Source organism: Periophthalmus magnuspinnatus, chromosome 23, assembly GCF_009829125.3.
Source record: "Periophthalmus magnuspinnatus isolate fPerMag1 chromosome 23, fPerMag1.2.pri, whole genome shotgun sequence".
NCBI classification, from domain to species: Eukaryota; Metazoa; Chordata; class Actinopteri; order Gobiiformes; family Gobiidae; genus Periophthalmus; species Periophthalmus magnuspinnatus.
This window is the reverse complement of record NC_047148.1, coordinates 704,050-720,095: the sequence shown is the minus strand read 5'-3', so window position 1 is coordinate 720,095 and position 16,046 is coordinate 704,050. Positions and strand designations below refer to the sequence as shown.

General features: G+C 43.5%; 1 protein-coding gene across 1 annotated transcript; it reads left to right on the top strand.

The window, feature by feature from the left end:
- Positions 1-67: 67 nt before the first annotated feature.
- On the top strand, positions 68-8,062 carry LOC117391473 (THAP domain-containing protein 1-like). The gene is made up of 3 exons (XM_033989292.2): positions 68-333; positions 771-963; positions 5,371-8,062. Exons 1-3 carry the CDS (start codon positions 263-265, stop codon positions 5,671-5,673), a joined length of 567 nt encoding a protein of 188 aa, XP_033845183.1. The 5' UTR covers positions 68-262; the 3' UTR covers positions 5,674-8,062.
- The last annotated feature ends 7,984 nt before the right edge of the window (positions 8,063-16,046 follow it).

The following is a 16,046-nucleotide window of genomic DNA, read 5'->3' as shown; positions in this document are numbered from 1 at the left end:
TTTATTATGATGTAGTGTAGCCCTCCACCTGATGGGGGCAGCAGTGCACGGCCTCAGTGCACAACCTGCAGGAAAGGGAGCGAAGAGGAGCGTGGAAGCCGCCATGTTTGTTAGGGGCATTGAAGTTCTGAAACATGGGTATATAATCCGATCTGATACAACAATGCCCTGAGCTTTGCCCGCGCTGTGATGTGCGCTCTGGAGCTGTGAGGAGGAGAGGGTGACGCACTGACCAGAGAACTGCACAGAGGAGGACACAGCCATGGTGCAGACGTGCTCCGCATACGGCTGTAAAAACCGCTACCACAAAGACAAAGAGATCTCATTCCACAAGTGAGTCCTCTCCTGTCCCCATCGGGTCAGTTGGCATCAGGCTCCAGTGAAAAGTGTGGAACCTGAGGGCATCTGACCCTCCTTGCGCACATCTGCACCAACTGGCGCAAAAAGGTGGCCACGTTCACATCATATCCACAGATTTCCTTTGACGGGACATAGTTTGCCATGAGAGAACCTATAGGCACCATACTCTGCTTTTGTTATACCATCGAGCAAGTTAGTTTGGAGAATGTCCTTTTGTTGGATGTTTTTGCAGTGGTAGGTCTACTGGAGAGGAATTAAACCCACTATTAAACCCATATCTGCCAATCACACCAGCAACGTTTTCCTGCGCTAAACTGGTCAAATATTTTACTAAATGAAAGCTACAAATGTGTGCCACTGTGGTTTAATTTTTGTTTTCACAAAATGTGGTAAACGTTGTAATGGCGCAGGTTCCCTTTGGCGCGACCGGACATCTGCGACAAATGGGTTTCAGCCATGAGACGAGACAACTTCAGACCGACCAAGTACAGCAGCCTGTGCTCCCAGCACTTCACCCGGGACAGCTTCAAGAGGGAGTGCAACAACCGCGTCCTCAAGGAGCACGCCGTGCCCTCAGTCTTCTTCTCCTGCCTGCGCATCAAGGTGCGCAAACAGCACCGCCCGCACAACATTACACAACACACAACACAACACTACACACAACACTACACGACACGACACTACACACAACGCCCGCCCGCACGTCCACGACACACGACACTCGTCCACTACACACAACACACGACACTCGTCCACTACACACAACACACGACACTCGTCCACTACACACACACACACGACACTCGTCCACTACACACACACACACGACACTCGTCCACTACACACAACACACGACACTCGTCCACTACACACAACACACGACACTCGTCCACTACACACGACACTCGTCCACTACACACAACACACGACACTCGTCCACTACACACAACACACGACACTCGTCCACTACACACACGACACTCGTCCACTACACACACGACACTCGTCCACTACACACACGACACTCGTCCACTACACACGACACACAACACTCGCTCGCACGTCCACTGTACACGACATACAACACGACACTCGTCCACTACACACACGACACTCGTCCACTCCACACGACACTCGTCCACTACACACAACACACGACACTCGTCCACTACACACGACACACAACACTCGCTCGCACGTCCACTACACACGACATACAACACGACACTCGTCCACTACACACACACGACACTCGTCCACTACACACACGACACTCGTCCACTACACACACACACACACACGACACTCGTCCACTACACACACACGACACTCGACGCTCGTCCACTACACACACACACGACGCTCGTCCACTGCACACACACACGACACTCGTCCACTACACGCACGACACTCGTCCACTACACACAACACACGACGCTCGTCCACTACACACAACACACGACGCTCGTCCACTACACACAACACACGACACTCGTCCATTACACACGACACACGACACTCGTCCACTACACACACACACGACACTCGTCCACTACACACGACACTCGTCCACTACACACACACACGACACTCGTCCACTCCACACGACACTCGTCCACTACACACAACACACGACACTCGTCCACTACACACGACACACAACACTCGCTCGCACGTCCACTACACACGACATACAACACGACACTCGTCCACTACACACACACGACACTCGTCCACTACACACACGACACTCGTCCACTACACACACACACACACACGACACTCGTCCACTACACACAACACACGACGCTCGTCCACTACACACACACACGACGCTCGTCCACTACACACACACACGACACTCGTCCACTACACACACACGACACTCGTCCACTACACACAACACACGACGCTCGTCCACTACACACACACACGACGCTCGTCCACTACACACACACACGACACTCGTCCACTACACACACGACACTCGTCCACTACACACAACACACGACACTCGTCCACTACACACACACACACGACACTCGTCCACTACACACACACACACGACACTCGTCCACTACACACACACACACGACACTCGTCCACTACACACAACACACGACACTCGTCCACTACACACAACACACGACACTCGTCCACTACACACGACACTCGTCCACTACACACGACACTCGTCCACTACACACAACACACGACACTCGTCCACTACACACAACACACGACACTCGTCCACTACACACACGACACTCGTCCACTACACACACGACACTCGTCCACTACACACGACACACAACACTCGCTCGCACGTCCACTGTACACGACATACAACACGACACTCGTCCACTACACACACGACACTCGTCCACTCCACACGACACTCGTCCACTACACACAACACACGACACTCGTCCACTACACACGACACACAACACTCGCTCGCACGTCCACTACACACGACATACAACACGACACTCGTCCACTACACACACACGACACTCGTCCACTACACACACACACACACACGACACTCGTCCACTACACACACACGACACTCGACGCTCGTCCACTACACACACACACGACGCTCGTCCACTACACACACACACGACACTCGTCCACTACACGCACGACACTCGTCCACTACACACAACACACGACACTCGTCCACTACACACAACACACGACGCTCGTCCACTACACACAACACACGACACTCGTCCATTACACACGACACACGACACTCGTCCACTACACACACACACGACACTCGTCCACTACACACGACACTCGTCCACTACACACACACACGACACTCGTCCACTCCACACGACACTCGTCCACTACACACAACACACGACACTCGTCCACTACACACGACACACAACACTCGCTCGCACGTCCACTACACACGACATACAACACGACACTCGTCCACTACACACACACGACACTCGTCCACTACACACACGACACTCGTCCACTACACACACACACACACACGACACTCGTCCACTACACACACACGACACTCGTCCACTACACACAACACACGACGCTCGTCCACTACACACACACACGACGCTCGTCCACTACACACACACACGACACTCGTCCACTACACGCACGACACTCGTCCACTACACACAACACACGACGCTCGTCCACTACACACAACACACGACACTCGTCCATTACACACGACACACGACACTCGTCCACTACACACACACACGACACTCGTCCACTACACACGACACTCGTCCACTACACACAACACACAACACTCGTCCACTACACACGACACACGACACTCGTCCACTACACATGACACACAACAGTCGCTCGCACGTCCACTGCACACGACATACAACACGACACGCGTCCACTACACACACACGACACGCGTCCACTACACACACACACACGACACTCGTCCACTACACACACGACACTCGTCCACTACACACACACGACACTCGTCCACTACACACACACACGACACTCGTCCACTACACACACACACACGACACTCGTCCACTACACACACACACGACACTCGTCCACTACACACACACACGACACTCGTCCACTACACACACACACGACACTCGTCCACTACACACACACGACACTCGTCCACTACACACACACACGACACTCGTCCACTACACACACACACGACACTCGTCCACTACACACACACACGACACTCGTCCACTACACACACACACACGACACTCGTCCACTACACACACACACGACACTCGTCCACTACACACACACACACGACACTCGTCCACTACACACACACACACGACACTCGTCCACTACACACACACACGACACTCGTCCACTACACACACACACACGACACTCGTCCACTACACACACACACACGACACTCGTCCACTACACACACACACACGACACTCGTCCACTACACACACACACACGACACTCGTCCACTACACACACACACACGACACTCGTCCACTACACACACACACACGACACTCGTCCACTACACACACACACACGACACTCGTCCACTACACACACACACACGACACTCGTCCACTACACACACACACGACACTCGTCCACTACACACACACACGACACTCGTCCACTACACACACACACGACACTCGTCCACTACACACACACACGACACTCGTCCACTACACACACACACACGACACTCGTCCACTACACACACACACGACACTCGTCCACTACACACACACACGACACTCGTCCACTACACACACACACGACACTCGTCCACTACACACACACACGACACTCGTCCACTACACACACACACGACACTCGTCCACTACACACACACACACGACACTCGTCCACTACACACACACGACACTCGTCCACTACACACACACACACGACACTCGTCCACTACACACACACACACGACACTCGTCCACTACACACACACACACGACACTCGTCCACTACACACACACACACGACACTCGTCCACTACACACACACACGACACTCGTCCACTACACACACACACGACACTCGTCCACTACACACACACACACGACACTCGTCCACTACACACACACACACGACACTCGTCCACTACACACACACACGACACTCGTCCACTACACACACACACGACACTCGTCCACTACACACACACACGACACTCGTCCACTACACACACACACACGACACTCGTCCACTACACACACACACGACACTCGTCCACTACACACACACACGACGCTCGTCCACTACACACACACACACACGACACTCGTCCACTACACACACACACGACACTCGTCCACTACACACACACACACGACACTCGTCCACTACACACGACACCCGCCCACGACGCACGTCCACTACGCACACATCCTCAGCATACTCTCATCTCAGACCACCCACCAGAAAAGTGACATGGTGAACCTTTTAGTCACTAACATCTTAAATGGTTTCTGTTCCTAGAACGAGTGCCTGGAGTCTTTCCCACCTGAGTTGCATTTACCCCTGCCCTCTAACCCTGGGGAGCAGGGGGAGGAGCCAGTGTCACATGTCCAGTCAGTGGCAGTGTCATGTGACCACAACTACACTGCAGAGGACTCTGTGCGGCAGAAGAAACGCATCGAGCAGCTGGAGGAGCAGGTGGCGCATCTGCGCAAACGACTCAAGAGCAACCAGCAGAAGTGCAGACGCCAGGAGAGGCACATTCGACGTCTGCACACCACTTTAGGTCTGCCTGCGCAGCCAACAGGGCTGGACCAGAAATGACCTGTAAAGTCACATTTATGTTTGCCGAGTTCTCAAATTGCAGTACGCAGACTCCAGTGTGGAGGAAATTTAAGTATTCATGTTGTGTCTTTAAAAGCATTTGATCTGTGTCTGTCAGACCCAGACCAGACATTAACATGTGTGAAGCTCTGTCTCCATCCCACAGGAAACTCACTGTTCTACCTGTCTAAGTGTAAAAGTTCATTATCATATGGGTGTGAAACAAAAGTCACTCTGGTTTCAAATATGTGTAGCATTGTCATTCTGGTATAAAACAGTCAGAGCTCAGATGCTCAGGGGGTTGAGACTTGGACTTAGACTGAGGGGGGAACTGGGGGAGAGGCCGGGAGGCTACCAGTCTGTGTCCAGGGTAGGCCAGGGCCCTGTCCTGTCTGTATCTGCTGTAACAAACAATAAACCTTTTTTTTCTGTTTTTCAAAATTCACCGAGCTTCTCAAATGGATTACTTTTCATCTAGAACTGTAATTTTCTACAACAGTAATGGTGTCAGAAGAGTGGGATCCACGAGTGGTCGTCCAGAACACAGTGAAGATGGACTTTTGTCTTCCTTTTGGTTTCTGTCCTGACGCATGAATCTTTCAAGGAAGAACATGGATAAACATTGGTTTCTGTCCTGGATCACCACCACTGGATTCAAACAAGGTTTACTTGGTGAACAGACTTCTTTCCATTTGAAAAGGAAATCTTCATCTACAAAGACTGGTAAATCAAAGAACAATGCATTTTGGAAATGCAAAATGCTTAACTAAACATACCCAATGGCCATAGTTCTGATCCTATACCATTGGTGATTCATCTCACAACTTTTCAGTCTTTTTGGCTCCAAAATCTCACGTGTGTGCCACCATGCTGCCCTAACGACGTGCTGCTAATACAATCCAAACAACAATGGTCCTCCCCACTCCTGATTTCCTCATTTTTAGGACATAGTTGACAGACTGCTCCTCCTCTTAAGCCACTGAAACTAAGATATTGGAAGTTATGAATGCCAAAACATCTAAAATGTGGAGCAAAACTTCAAGAGGATCTGGACAGAAATGCATTCCAACTGAGGAGCCCTGCTGTGCTGACTGTGCCCAGTCACTAGCCCCGCCCCTGATCCAGGTCTAGTCCATGGGACTGTGATGACTAGCTCCACCTGTGACTAAACTGTGAGACACTGTGTAAAGCTGAACATGTTTTGCTGCACTTTGCTTTATATAATATCTAGTATTGGCTCCTATTTGAATTTATTCTCTAGAATGAGGTTTAGGAGTCATTACAGTTAACTACCAAACAGTCATGGGTGAAATTCCCCTCTAGTTGTAACTTACTAGTAAATAGTCAAACGGGTGGAAGTCCATGATATTTAGCGAACAGTCACTAGGTCAAACTCCTGTCTAGGGTTACTAACTGGTAAAAGGCAAAAGGGTGAGAGTCCCTGTGTAGGCGAGCGTAAGGACGATGAACTTTTTTCATGAGGGAGAGTAAATTCAGCAGTGCATCTGGGTCTAAGAATGGAGAAATTATGTGCAAAATGCAGACAAATGTAAGTTTACGTTATGTCAACAGTCTGCTCTAATTCACTCACAATGTTAAGTGTGAAGAGAAAAAAAATAAAAACAAAAACTGAAAAAAAAAGAAAATGGTTAAGTACAGAGTGTGACACAAGAAGTCAATGGTGCATTTGTGTGTCCTTAGACCTGATCAGTCAAACTGGTGTGAATTATGTGACATCAGAAAATGTGTGTAACAGCTAAACCATTGTAAACCGTGTCAACAAGAAAATGACAGGATGCAGTTTCAAATGATCCACCCATTTCCTACATTTCTTTGTTTCTTTATATTTCCTTTTTGAAAAATTTTGTATTTATTTAGTTGTTGTTTTTTGCCTCATCACTGCAGTGAGTTTAATGATATACATGTCCTAAGAAAAGTCCAGCTGGAACCAAAAACCCTCCTCAATTGTAATTAGAAAGAAGAAACCGAATTCTTCCACGAATTCCCCAAAATGTTAAAGAGCTCTCTTAAAAACTAAATGAAGGCCTAATCAAAGCAGGTAGTGATCACAAATCCAAACTGACTTGACTGACTTGACCATGCTTGACGACAAAGCGCCTGCAATTTCGTTAATAATTGTTTTTGTTACAGGAGATGCAGATGCTGCATAATTTCTCTTCTTTTTTCTTTACATGTTCCTTTGAAATAATCACACAGTAACAACACTAACCCTAACCAATAACAGTTTTGGGCTTTACAAAATGTTTCTTTCAGATCATTTTAAGTGTTCCCTTGCAGCAGAAGACAACTAAGCCACAACTGACACATGTATATATAGACATAAATGTGTCAACAAAATTTACAAATAAAATGTTTGTTTTCAAAAGTGAATTGTGTGAAAACAGGTGTTATCATTTAGAGACTGTTTTCCATTAACTACAAGACCTGTAACCGGACAACATCTGAAGCCAGGGATAAGTTTCCACCTGGACCTGAACCAAAAACACTGGGTCCATGTGTCCTCCTGGGCAGGAGGACACATGGTCTTCTCCTGGGCAGGAGGACACATGGTCTTCTCCTTCATTATCATATGGGTGTGAAACAAAAGTCACTCTGGTTTCAAATATGTGTAGCATTGTCATTCTGGTATAAAACAGTCAGAGCTCAGATGCTCAGAGGGGGTTGAGACTTGGACTTAGACTGAGAGGGGAACTGGGGGAGAGGCCGGGAGGCTACCAGTCTGTGTCCAGGGTAGGCCAGGGCCCTGTCCTGTCTGTATCTGCTGTAACAGATCATAAACCTTTTTTTTCTGTATTTCAAAATTCACCGAGCTTCTCAAATGGATTACTTTTCATCTAGAGCTGTAATTTTTCCACAACACCAGACTCTTGCTTAAAGGCACTGTGGCCTGATTTTACAGTCTTAAAACACTTTTCACACAGAGGTAGATGTGATTTTGACATCACGCCTCTTGTACAGATCGCTGACAGCACACAGCTGACTCTTAAGAACTGGTTTTATAATATGTTTGTACTTGGAAAACACATTTAGCTCAAGTACATGGACAAACAGTGGGCCCTTTTAAAGTGCATATGAAAGTTCATGTTTTCTCATTCTGACTTGGTTTGGTGAGATCTATGGAAAATATTTATCATCATTTTACATCAGTTAAGTGGCAATTTGTGAAAGAAGTCGAAAAGTAACACTGAGTTCAAAAAAGGTGGGTGGGTACCCACGTCTCCATACTCAATTCACCTTATTCAGAAGTTGCCTTGAACGACTGGGGCTGAAAAATGGGTCTGCCGATCTTGACAGTAAGTAAGTTCTATACAGACTACAGAGCCGTTTAAAGCCTCCCAGAGAGTTGGTACACAAGAACATTGAACATTTTACACAAATGAACTTACTTTGTTATATTTTAACGACAAAACTCACATTTTCTGAAATGAATGGGAGGCTCACGTAACCGAAAGTGCTACCACAAAGAAAGCGCAGTTTAGTCGCTTTTACTGCAAAAGTAAGGAAGAAGGTCAATAGAGGGGGAACGCAGGCATCTGCAGAAAAGTGTAAAGTTGCCTGTACATGCATATATCCTTATCCATAACCTTATCCATTCGACCTATTCCTAACCCTAAACCTAAGCTTATTTTGGAATAAACTGCTGTTAAACTATCAAAAGATAAGTAAACATAACACCGTGTAACTGGGGAACAAGTGCTTTAAAGGTTTGTTTTAAGGTTTGTTTAAAGGTTTGTTTAAAGGTTTGTTTAAAGGTTTGTTTTAAGGTTTGTTTTAAGGTTTGTTTAAAGGTTTGTTTAAAGGTTTGTTTAAAGGTTTGTTTAAAGGTTTGTTTAAAGGTTTGTTTTAAGGTTTGTTTAAAGGTTTGTTTAAAGGTTTGTTTAAAGGTTTGTTTTAAGGTTTGTTTAAAGGTTTGTTTTAAGGTTTGTTTTAAGGTTTGTTTTAAGGTTTGTTTAAAGGTTTGTTTAAAGGTTTGTTTAAAGGTTTGTTTAAAGGTTTGTTTTAAGGTTTGTTTAAAGGTTTGTTTAAAGGTTTGTTTAAAGGTTTGTTTAAAGGTTTGTTTTAAGGTTTGTTTAAAGGTTTGTTTAAAGGTTTGTTTAAAGGTTTGTTTAAAGGTTTGTTTAAAGGTTTGTTTTAAGGTTTGTTTTAAGGTTTGTTTTAAGGTTTGTTTTAAGGTTTGTTTTAAGGTTTGTTTTAAAGGTTTGTTTTAAAGGTTTGTTTAAAGGTTTGTTTAAAGGTTTGTTTTAAGGTTTGTTTTAAGGTTTGTTTAAAGGTTTGTTTAAAGGTTTGTTTAAAGGTTTGTTTTAAGGTTTGTTTAAAGGTTTGTTTAAAGGTTTGTTTAAAGGTTTGTTTTAAGGTTTGTTTAAAGGTTTGTTTTAAGGTTTGTTTTAAGGTTTGTTTTAAGGTTTGTTTAAAGGTTTGTTTAAAGGTTTGTTTAAAGGTTTGTTTAAAGGTTTGTTTTAAGGTTTGTTTAAAGGTTTGTTTAAAGGTTTGTTTAAAGGTTTGTTTAAAGGTTTGTTTAAAGGTTTGTTTAAAGGTTTGTTTAAAGGTTTGTTTAAAGGTTTGTTTAAAGGTTTGTTTAAAGGTTTGTTTTAAGGTTTGTTTTAAGGTTTGTTTTAAGGTTTGTTTTAAGGTTTGTTTTAAGGTTTGTTTTAAGGTTTGTTTTAAGGTTTGTTTTAAGGTTTGTTTTAAGGTTTGTTTTAAAGGTTTGTTTTAAAGGTTTGTTTAAAGGTTTGTTTAAAGGTTTGTTTTAAGGTTTGTTTAAAGGTTTGTTTAAAGGTTTGTTTAAAGGTTTGTTTAAAGGTTTGTTTTAAGGTTTGTTTAAAGGTTTGTTTAAAGGTTTGTTTAAAGGTTTGTTTAAAGGTTTGTTTAAAGGTTTGTTTAAAGGTTTGTTTAAAGGTTTGTTTAAAGGTTTGTTTAAAGGTTTGTTTAAAGGTTTGTTTAAAGGTTTGTTTAAAGGTTTGTTTAAAGGTTTGTTTTAAGGTTTGTTTTAAGGTTTGTTTTAAGGTTTGTTTTAAGGTTTGTTTAAAGGTTTGTTTTAAGGTTTGTTTTAAGGTTTGTTTTAAGGTTTGTTTTAAGGTTTGTTTTAAGGTTTGTTTTAAGGTTTGTTTTAAGGTTTGTTTTAAGGTTTGTTTTAAAGGTTTAAAGCAGGCATGTCCAAACTGTGGCCCGGGGGCCAAATGCGTCCCTCAGACCAATGTTTCTTGGCCCTCAAGATTCCAGGTGAATTAGTCCATGTTACCTTAAACAGAACTTTTTACTGTGTGTTTCTGAAAATCTACCTTAAGCCCATATCAAATATCTAAAGTGCCCCATTGAGGATGTAAGCATGAATAAAGTTCTCCCCTGGTTTAAAGGTAGCAGATGTTCCCCTGGGAGGTGCTGGGAACATAACTTCTCACTCAGACTGCACATGGAGCTTCTGTAACTGTTGTTGTAACTGTTCTTGTGCTGAAGAAAAGAGGAGTCTAGCAGACGCCTTGGAAGAAACACCAGGAAATCGTGGAGATACCAGGGACGACGGACATCACGACGAGGACGAAACATGATTGGACTGAGGAAATTGTGGATCCGGCTTGAAGGACCATATGAAGGAGGTGCTGGGAAAGAAACCCAAACTTGTAACCTCACACTCTACCCCTCATTATTGAAACTGTTCATGTTTCATGGGTTCATGGTTTCTAAAGGGAGAAATAAATACTGAGTGTGATGAATGATATAGCAAATAAAATAACAAATATATGGTAATAATAAACAAAACAACAAACATGCAAATACAGAATATACAGAAACACAGGAAACATATTAGAAATACATCAGGTCATGGCACTTTTTCTCCTAAAGTACAAAATTCCAAGTGTCCTTCAGTGCACCACGAGGGGCAGAGTACAGTGAAAATGCAAAGGTTTGCTGGTCCGTGAATGCATCACTGGCACAAGTTACGTAACAGCAATGTGAACAAAGGGAACAGAACTAATTAAGGCCGGATTAATGGGATATGAACTGCAAATGCTACTAATAATAATATTGACTTGCGTTCTCAAGGACACATGAAGAATTGTAGATGAAATGAAAGAAAAAAATCCAAAGTTGGAAAAGACGGCTGGTGAGACTGTCATGAAAGTGTAACCTTTCATTTATTTGATGTATGTTATTTTATGTATTAACATTAATTTGGGGACATTAGTATTTTGTTTATTGCCTTGTATTTATTTTATTAATAATTCATATTTATTTATTATTTTATGTTGGGTAAGGTACATTTACTTAATAATAATTTTGGTTCCTATTGTTTTGTTTCGGTACAGCTCATTTTGGGGAGCGCACCAAGGAACGCGCATCAGGGCGCGCACATGTTAAGTTGGGAAGAATTGAGAGTTGCTGAATAAAAACAGTTGAGCGGTGCACTGTCCTGCCGTGTTGGTTTTTTTGGGTAGCAAGGGAAACAGCAAGAAGAAGATAACACATAATATATCTAACTGTAACCCGACATATCCACAGCCTCCAGAGACTGGTGAAAACAAAATATAAGGGTTACAAAAGCAAAGCTGGCTACTACTAAAAGGCCCGCTGGCGGCTGACGAAGCCTGATTGGTTGAGGACTGAGAATGGGTGATCACTGATTAGTTAAGATGGTTGCTGGGCTGGAATGTCTCAATATAATAAAAAAAGAGAGAAAACCTGATGCCTAAACTAGGAATGTCATGAACAGATTAAAAACACAAATAATATGAACAAAATTGCACTCTTGTTAACACAAATATTATGTTCGAGGTGATTTTTTTCCCCCAATTGTAGCTACTTCATAACTTTAACAAAATATACTTTGTGAAAACATAATAACAGAGACAGGTAACAATATCATTTTCACATTCATAGTCTATAAACCAGAGACACTGATTAGTTGTACGTAAAGTGGGATACTGCAGTTTAACAATTCCGTAGTGATGGTGAGATGAAGCCTCATGAGGCATTGAACCACTTGAGCCAATTGGTTGGAGAAAGAGTTCATTTCTCTTTCTTCTTCATGTGTGAAACCACCTATGGGCCAAGTGTATAATCACAGGCAGCTGTATCTGAACCACTGAATGTGTGAGGCATTGAATTTTTGTGTTATGTCTGTTGGGAGTGACTATGAATTACAAAAAATGTATGCCACTGTACATATATTATCACATATGTGTATAACACACTTTGTATGTCTTCAGTGTGTGTAAATTTCCCCAAAATGGTAATATCATAATAAGCTGTTAAGCTGTTTTTCTTCAAATGGCAAGGGACAGTGAAAGTGCTTGTGGAACTAGGAAAAGGGCACAGATTATGCTTGTGTAACTTGGACAATGATGTACAGGACAGGGGGAATTTGATTCATTTTTATTCAGAAACAAGAGTTTCTCAGCAGTTTTTGCTTTTAACACGGGGCACAGATGAGGCGTACACAAGAATTCCACTACTAACTTATATAAATACACACATATATACATGGGCTCTGGATAGACATATTTCTGTCTCTCCCAGTATTGAAGGGTCCTCCAGCCGTGCAGTATTTAGCTTCATTATGTAGAGTTGGGCCTCAATATTTGCGTCTGCTGTCACGTTTTGTGTTTGTGCCTGACACTGTCATCCAGGCGACACCACAGGTTGTTACCTAAATCCGAACCACTTTCTGAATCAGTCACGTGGTACAGCCGGGCAGCGAGGCTTCCGACGTCATCGTGTTCAGCTCCTCCCCCAAATGAAGCCTCGATACTCGCCTCGCGGGAACGCCCCCTCCTCTTCACACGCTCCGAAGCCTCGACTTAAAGAGAGCCAAACGCCATATATTTTGGTTCACTTTAGACCTGGTTTAGAACTGGTGGTGCTTTCAGAGGGCAAAATGTTTTTTTTTCTCGGTGGTTCTGTATGTGAAAATGTTGATATGTCTAATAGTCTACTCAGTCTACCAGCACTGATTGGTGATTGGCTCCAGGTGCTTTCTGGGACATCATGTCTAATGTGTTTGTAATCAAGAATAAATCAGCATTATAATTGTCATCAGTATAAACAATATTAGATTTGAACTCCTTGTCCGCTTGACACAGATATGTAGCTTATGGAATTTAACATCAAAATATTGTGAAATATAATATAAATAAATATAATAAATACTATTGTCTAAACAAATTAAATGTTGCTGTGAGAACATTTTGTGATTTTTAATAAGCTTCCACTAGGAGATCTCCATCAGATTTCTCTTGACTCAATGGTAGACAGTGAAACTTGGTGCTCCCGCATGATTCCCACCAGTCCCCCGTCCTGGTGAGGAATGACCCCTCCTCTCTGAGACATTTCCCAGCAGCAGATAAGTGCCAGACGCACCCCGTTCTCTGTAAACACTCTGCTTCCCCCGTGTCCTTGCTCACTGATGAGTCTGAGATTGTGAAGGATCAGGGAGAGAAGCCTGCAGAGGAGCCCTGCCATAAGACCACAGACCACATGAGCAGCATGTGGCATTCGCCAACAATACAACCAATTCTAGTCTGTGTGGCTCCTGACGATGCCCTCATAGTCCTGAGCCGTCACCTCAGACCCTGGGAAGAAATCTGCTCTGAACTTTCACCAGAAGAGTTAATCCACTGGAACCAGCTTCAGACACGGTGGTGCTATAGGTGGAGGGGGTCTACCTGTGGGTCCCTTAGGTGCTGTCCTTGTACTGTGACACCCAGAGGGCCGTACTGGGACAGAGACACTGGCAGCACACGCCACACTCTGTAAGTACACTTGGCATTTTTGTTTTGTTAAAAGTGATTAGATTGAAATTAGGGCTGCATGGTACTGCAGTTATGATTTGTGATATGTAATAGTTAAACAGCAGGATTCTGTTTGAAGTTGACATTTTAAAGACGCCCAGGAGTATTTAAAGGTCCAGTATTATGCCAGATTGACTCTTGTGAGCTTTAAGCCATCCTATAATGTTTTTACCCAAAAATGTACCTAGAATTGGGTTTTGTTTCAATCACACATGCTTTAGTAATCCTTTATTATTAGTCTGTCTACATCTCCAAAGATCAAAATGCTCTGCTCCACGATGCCATGAAAACTCCGCCCACAACCACATCTGAAATATAACTGCTAAATTGGGCAGTACCTGGAGGACTAAAGGGAAGTGTGAGTGGGGAGGAGGATTGGGGTCTGGAGGTATAAGTAACAGTGTGATTGGTCTAACAGGTATCCACATTTGAAATTCTGCCATTGCAGATAAGGCATGCATGATGTCACCAACTACCTGAAACTGCAGATGCCACTGAACAAACAAGATTTAGGCATTTTTGGTGTTTAGTTCAACTTTAATCTAATATAGAGAATAATATATATATATATATATATATATATATATATATATATATATATATATATATATATATATATATATATATATATATATATATATATATATATATATATATATATATATATATTCAATTTCAGTTTTAATACTCAAAAGAGATTTGATCTTTTAAGTTTTTGTCATGTGAAATGCTTCGTGTAACAATGTGGTATATTGTTTGTATTGTACACTATAGAGCCGCCACTAGAGGATGATCATGAGTGATGTTTATGAGTTGAAGCTGTAACAATGAGTTGACACTGAATGTCGAATGTTAAGCCGAGTCGAGTCAGTTAGGTCAGAGCAAAGAAGCTGGACTTGTTTTTCATTCTAAAAAAGCACACTTTAACATGGTGGCAGTGGCAGTGAACTTTGCCCGAGTTTTTTTGAGTCCTGTGGAGCCGTTTGTTGCACAGAAGAAGATGGTAGAGTGTTAACAGTTTTGCAAAGAACCATGGCTTTGGACACTTGTATTCACCTCTGCAGAGCAGCTGAATTGTCCCGGGAGAACTGCAACGCCGTAGCAGGTCCAACAGTGGAGGAAGTTCACGGAGCTTCTCGCCATTAGCAGAGGGACAAAGTGAACACTGTGGAATGCAAGATCTGTGGCAGGACGCATGAAAGGAGCAAGCAAAAATGTCCAACATTCAGCAAGAAATGCAAAAAGTGTGGTAAGGAAAACCACTTTTCTGGTAAGTGTAAAGCCCACCCTGAAACAAATAAGAAAGTATCAGGACAAATGTAAAGTGAAACTGAGAAACCAAAAACTGTACCAGTTAGTGGTAGATAAAGATGCCATTGATTGGTAAAAGAGCCAGTGAGGCTATGAAACTGATTAAGGTGCACTATGAAAACAATATGGCTATTGACAGTATTGTGACAAAAGAAGAGGACACTAAAGGACAGTGGACATTTGAGCAAATTAAGACAGATTTTGCAGATGTGTTCACAGGAGATGGTTGTCTGGAAGGGGAATACAGGACACAAG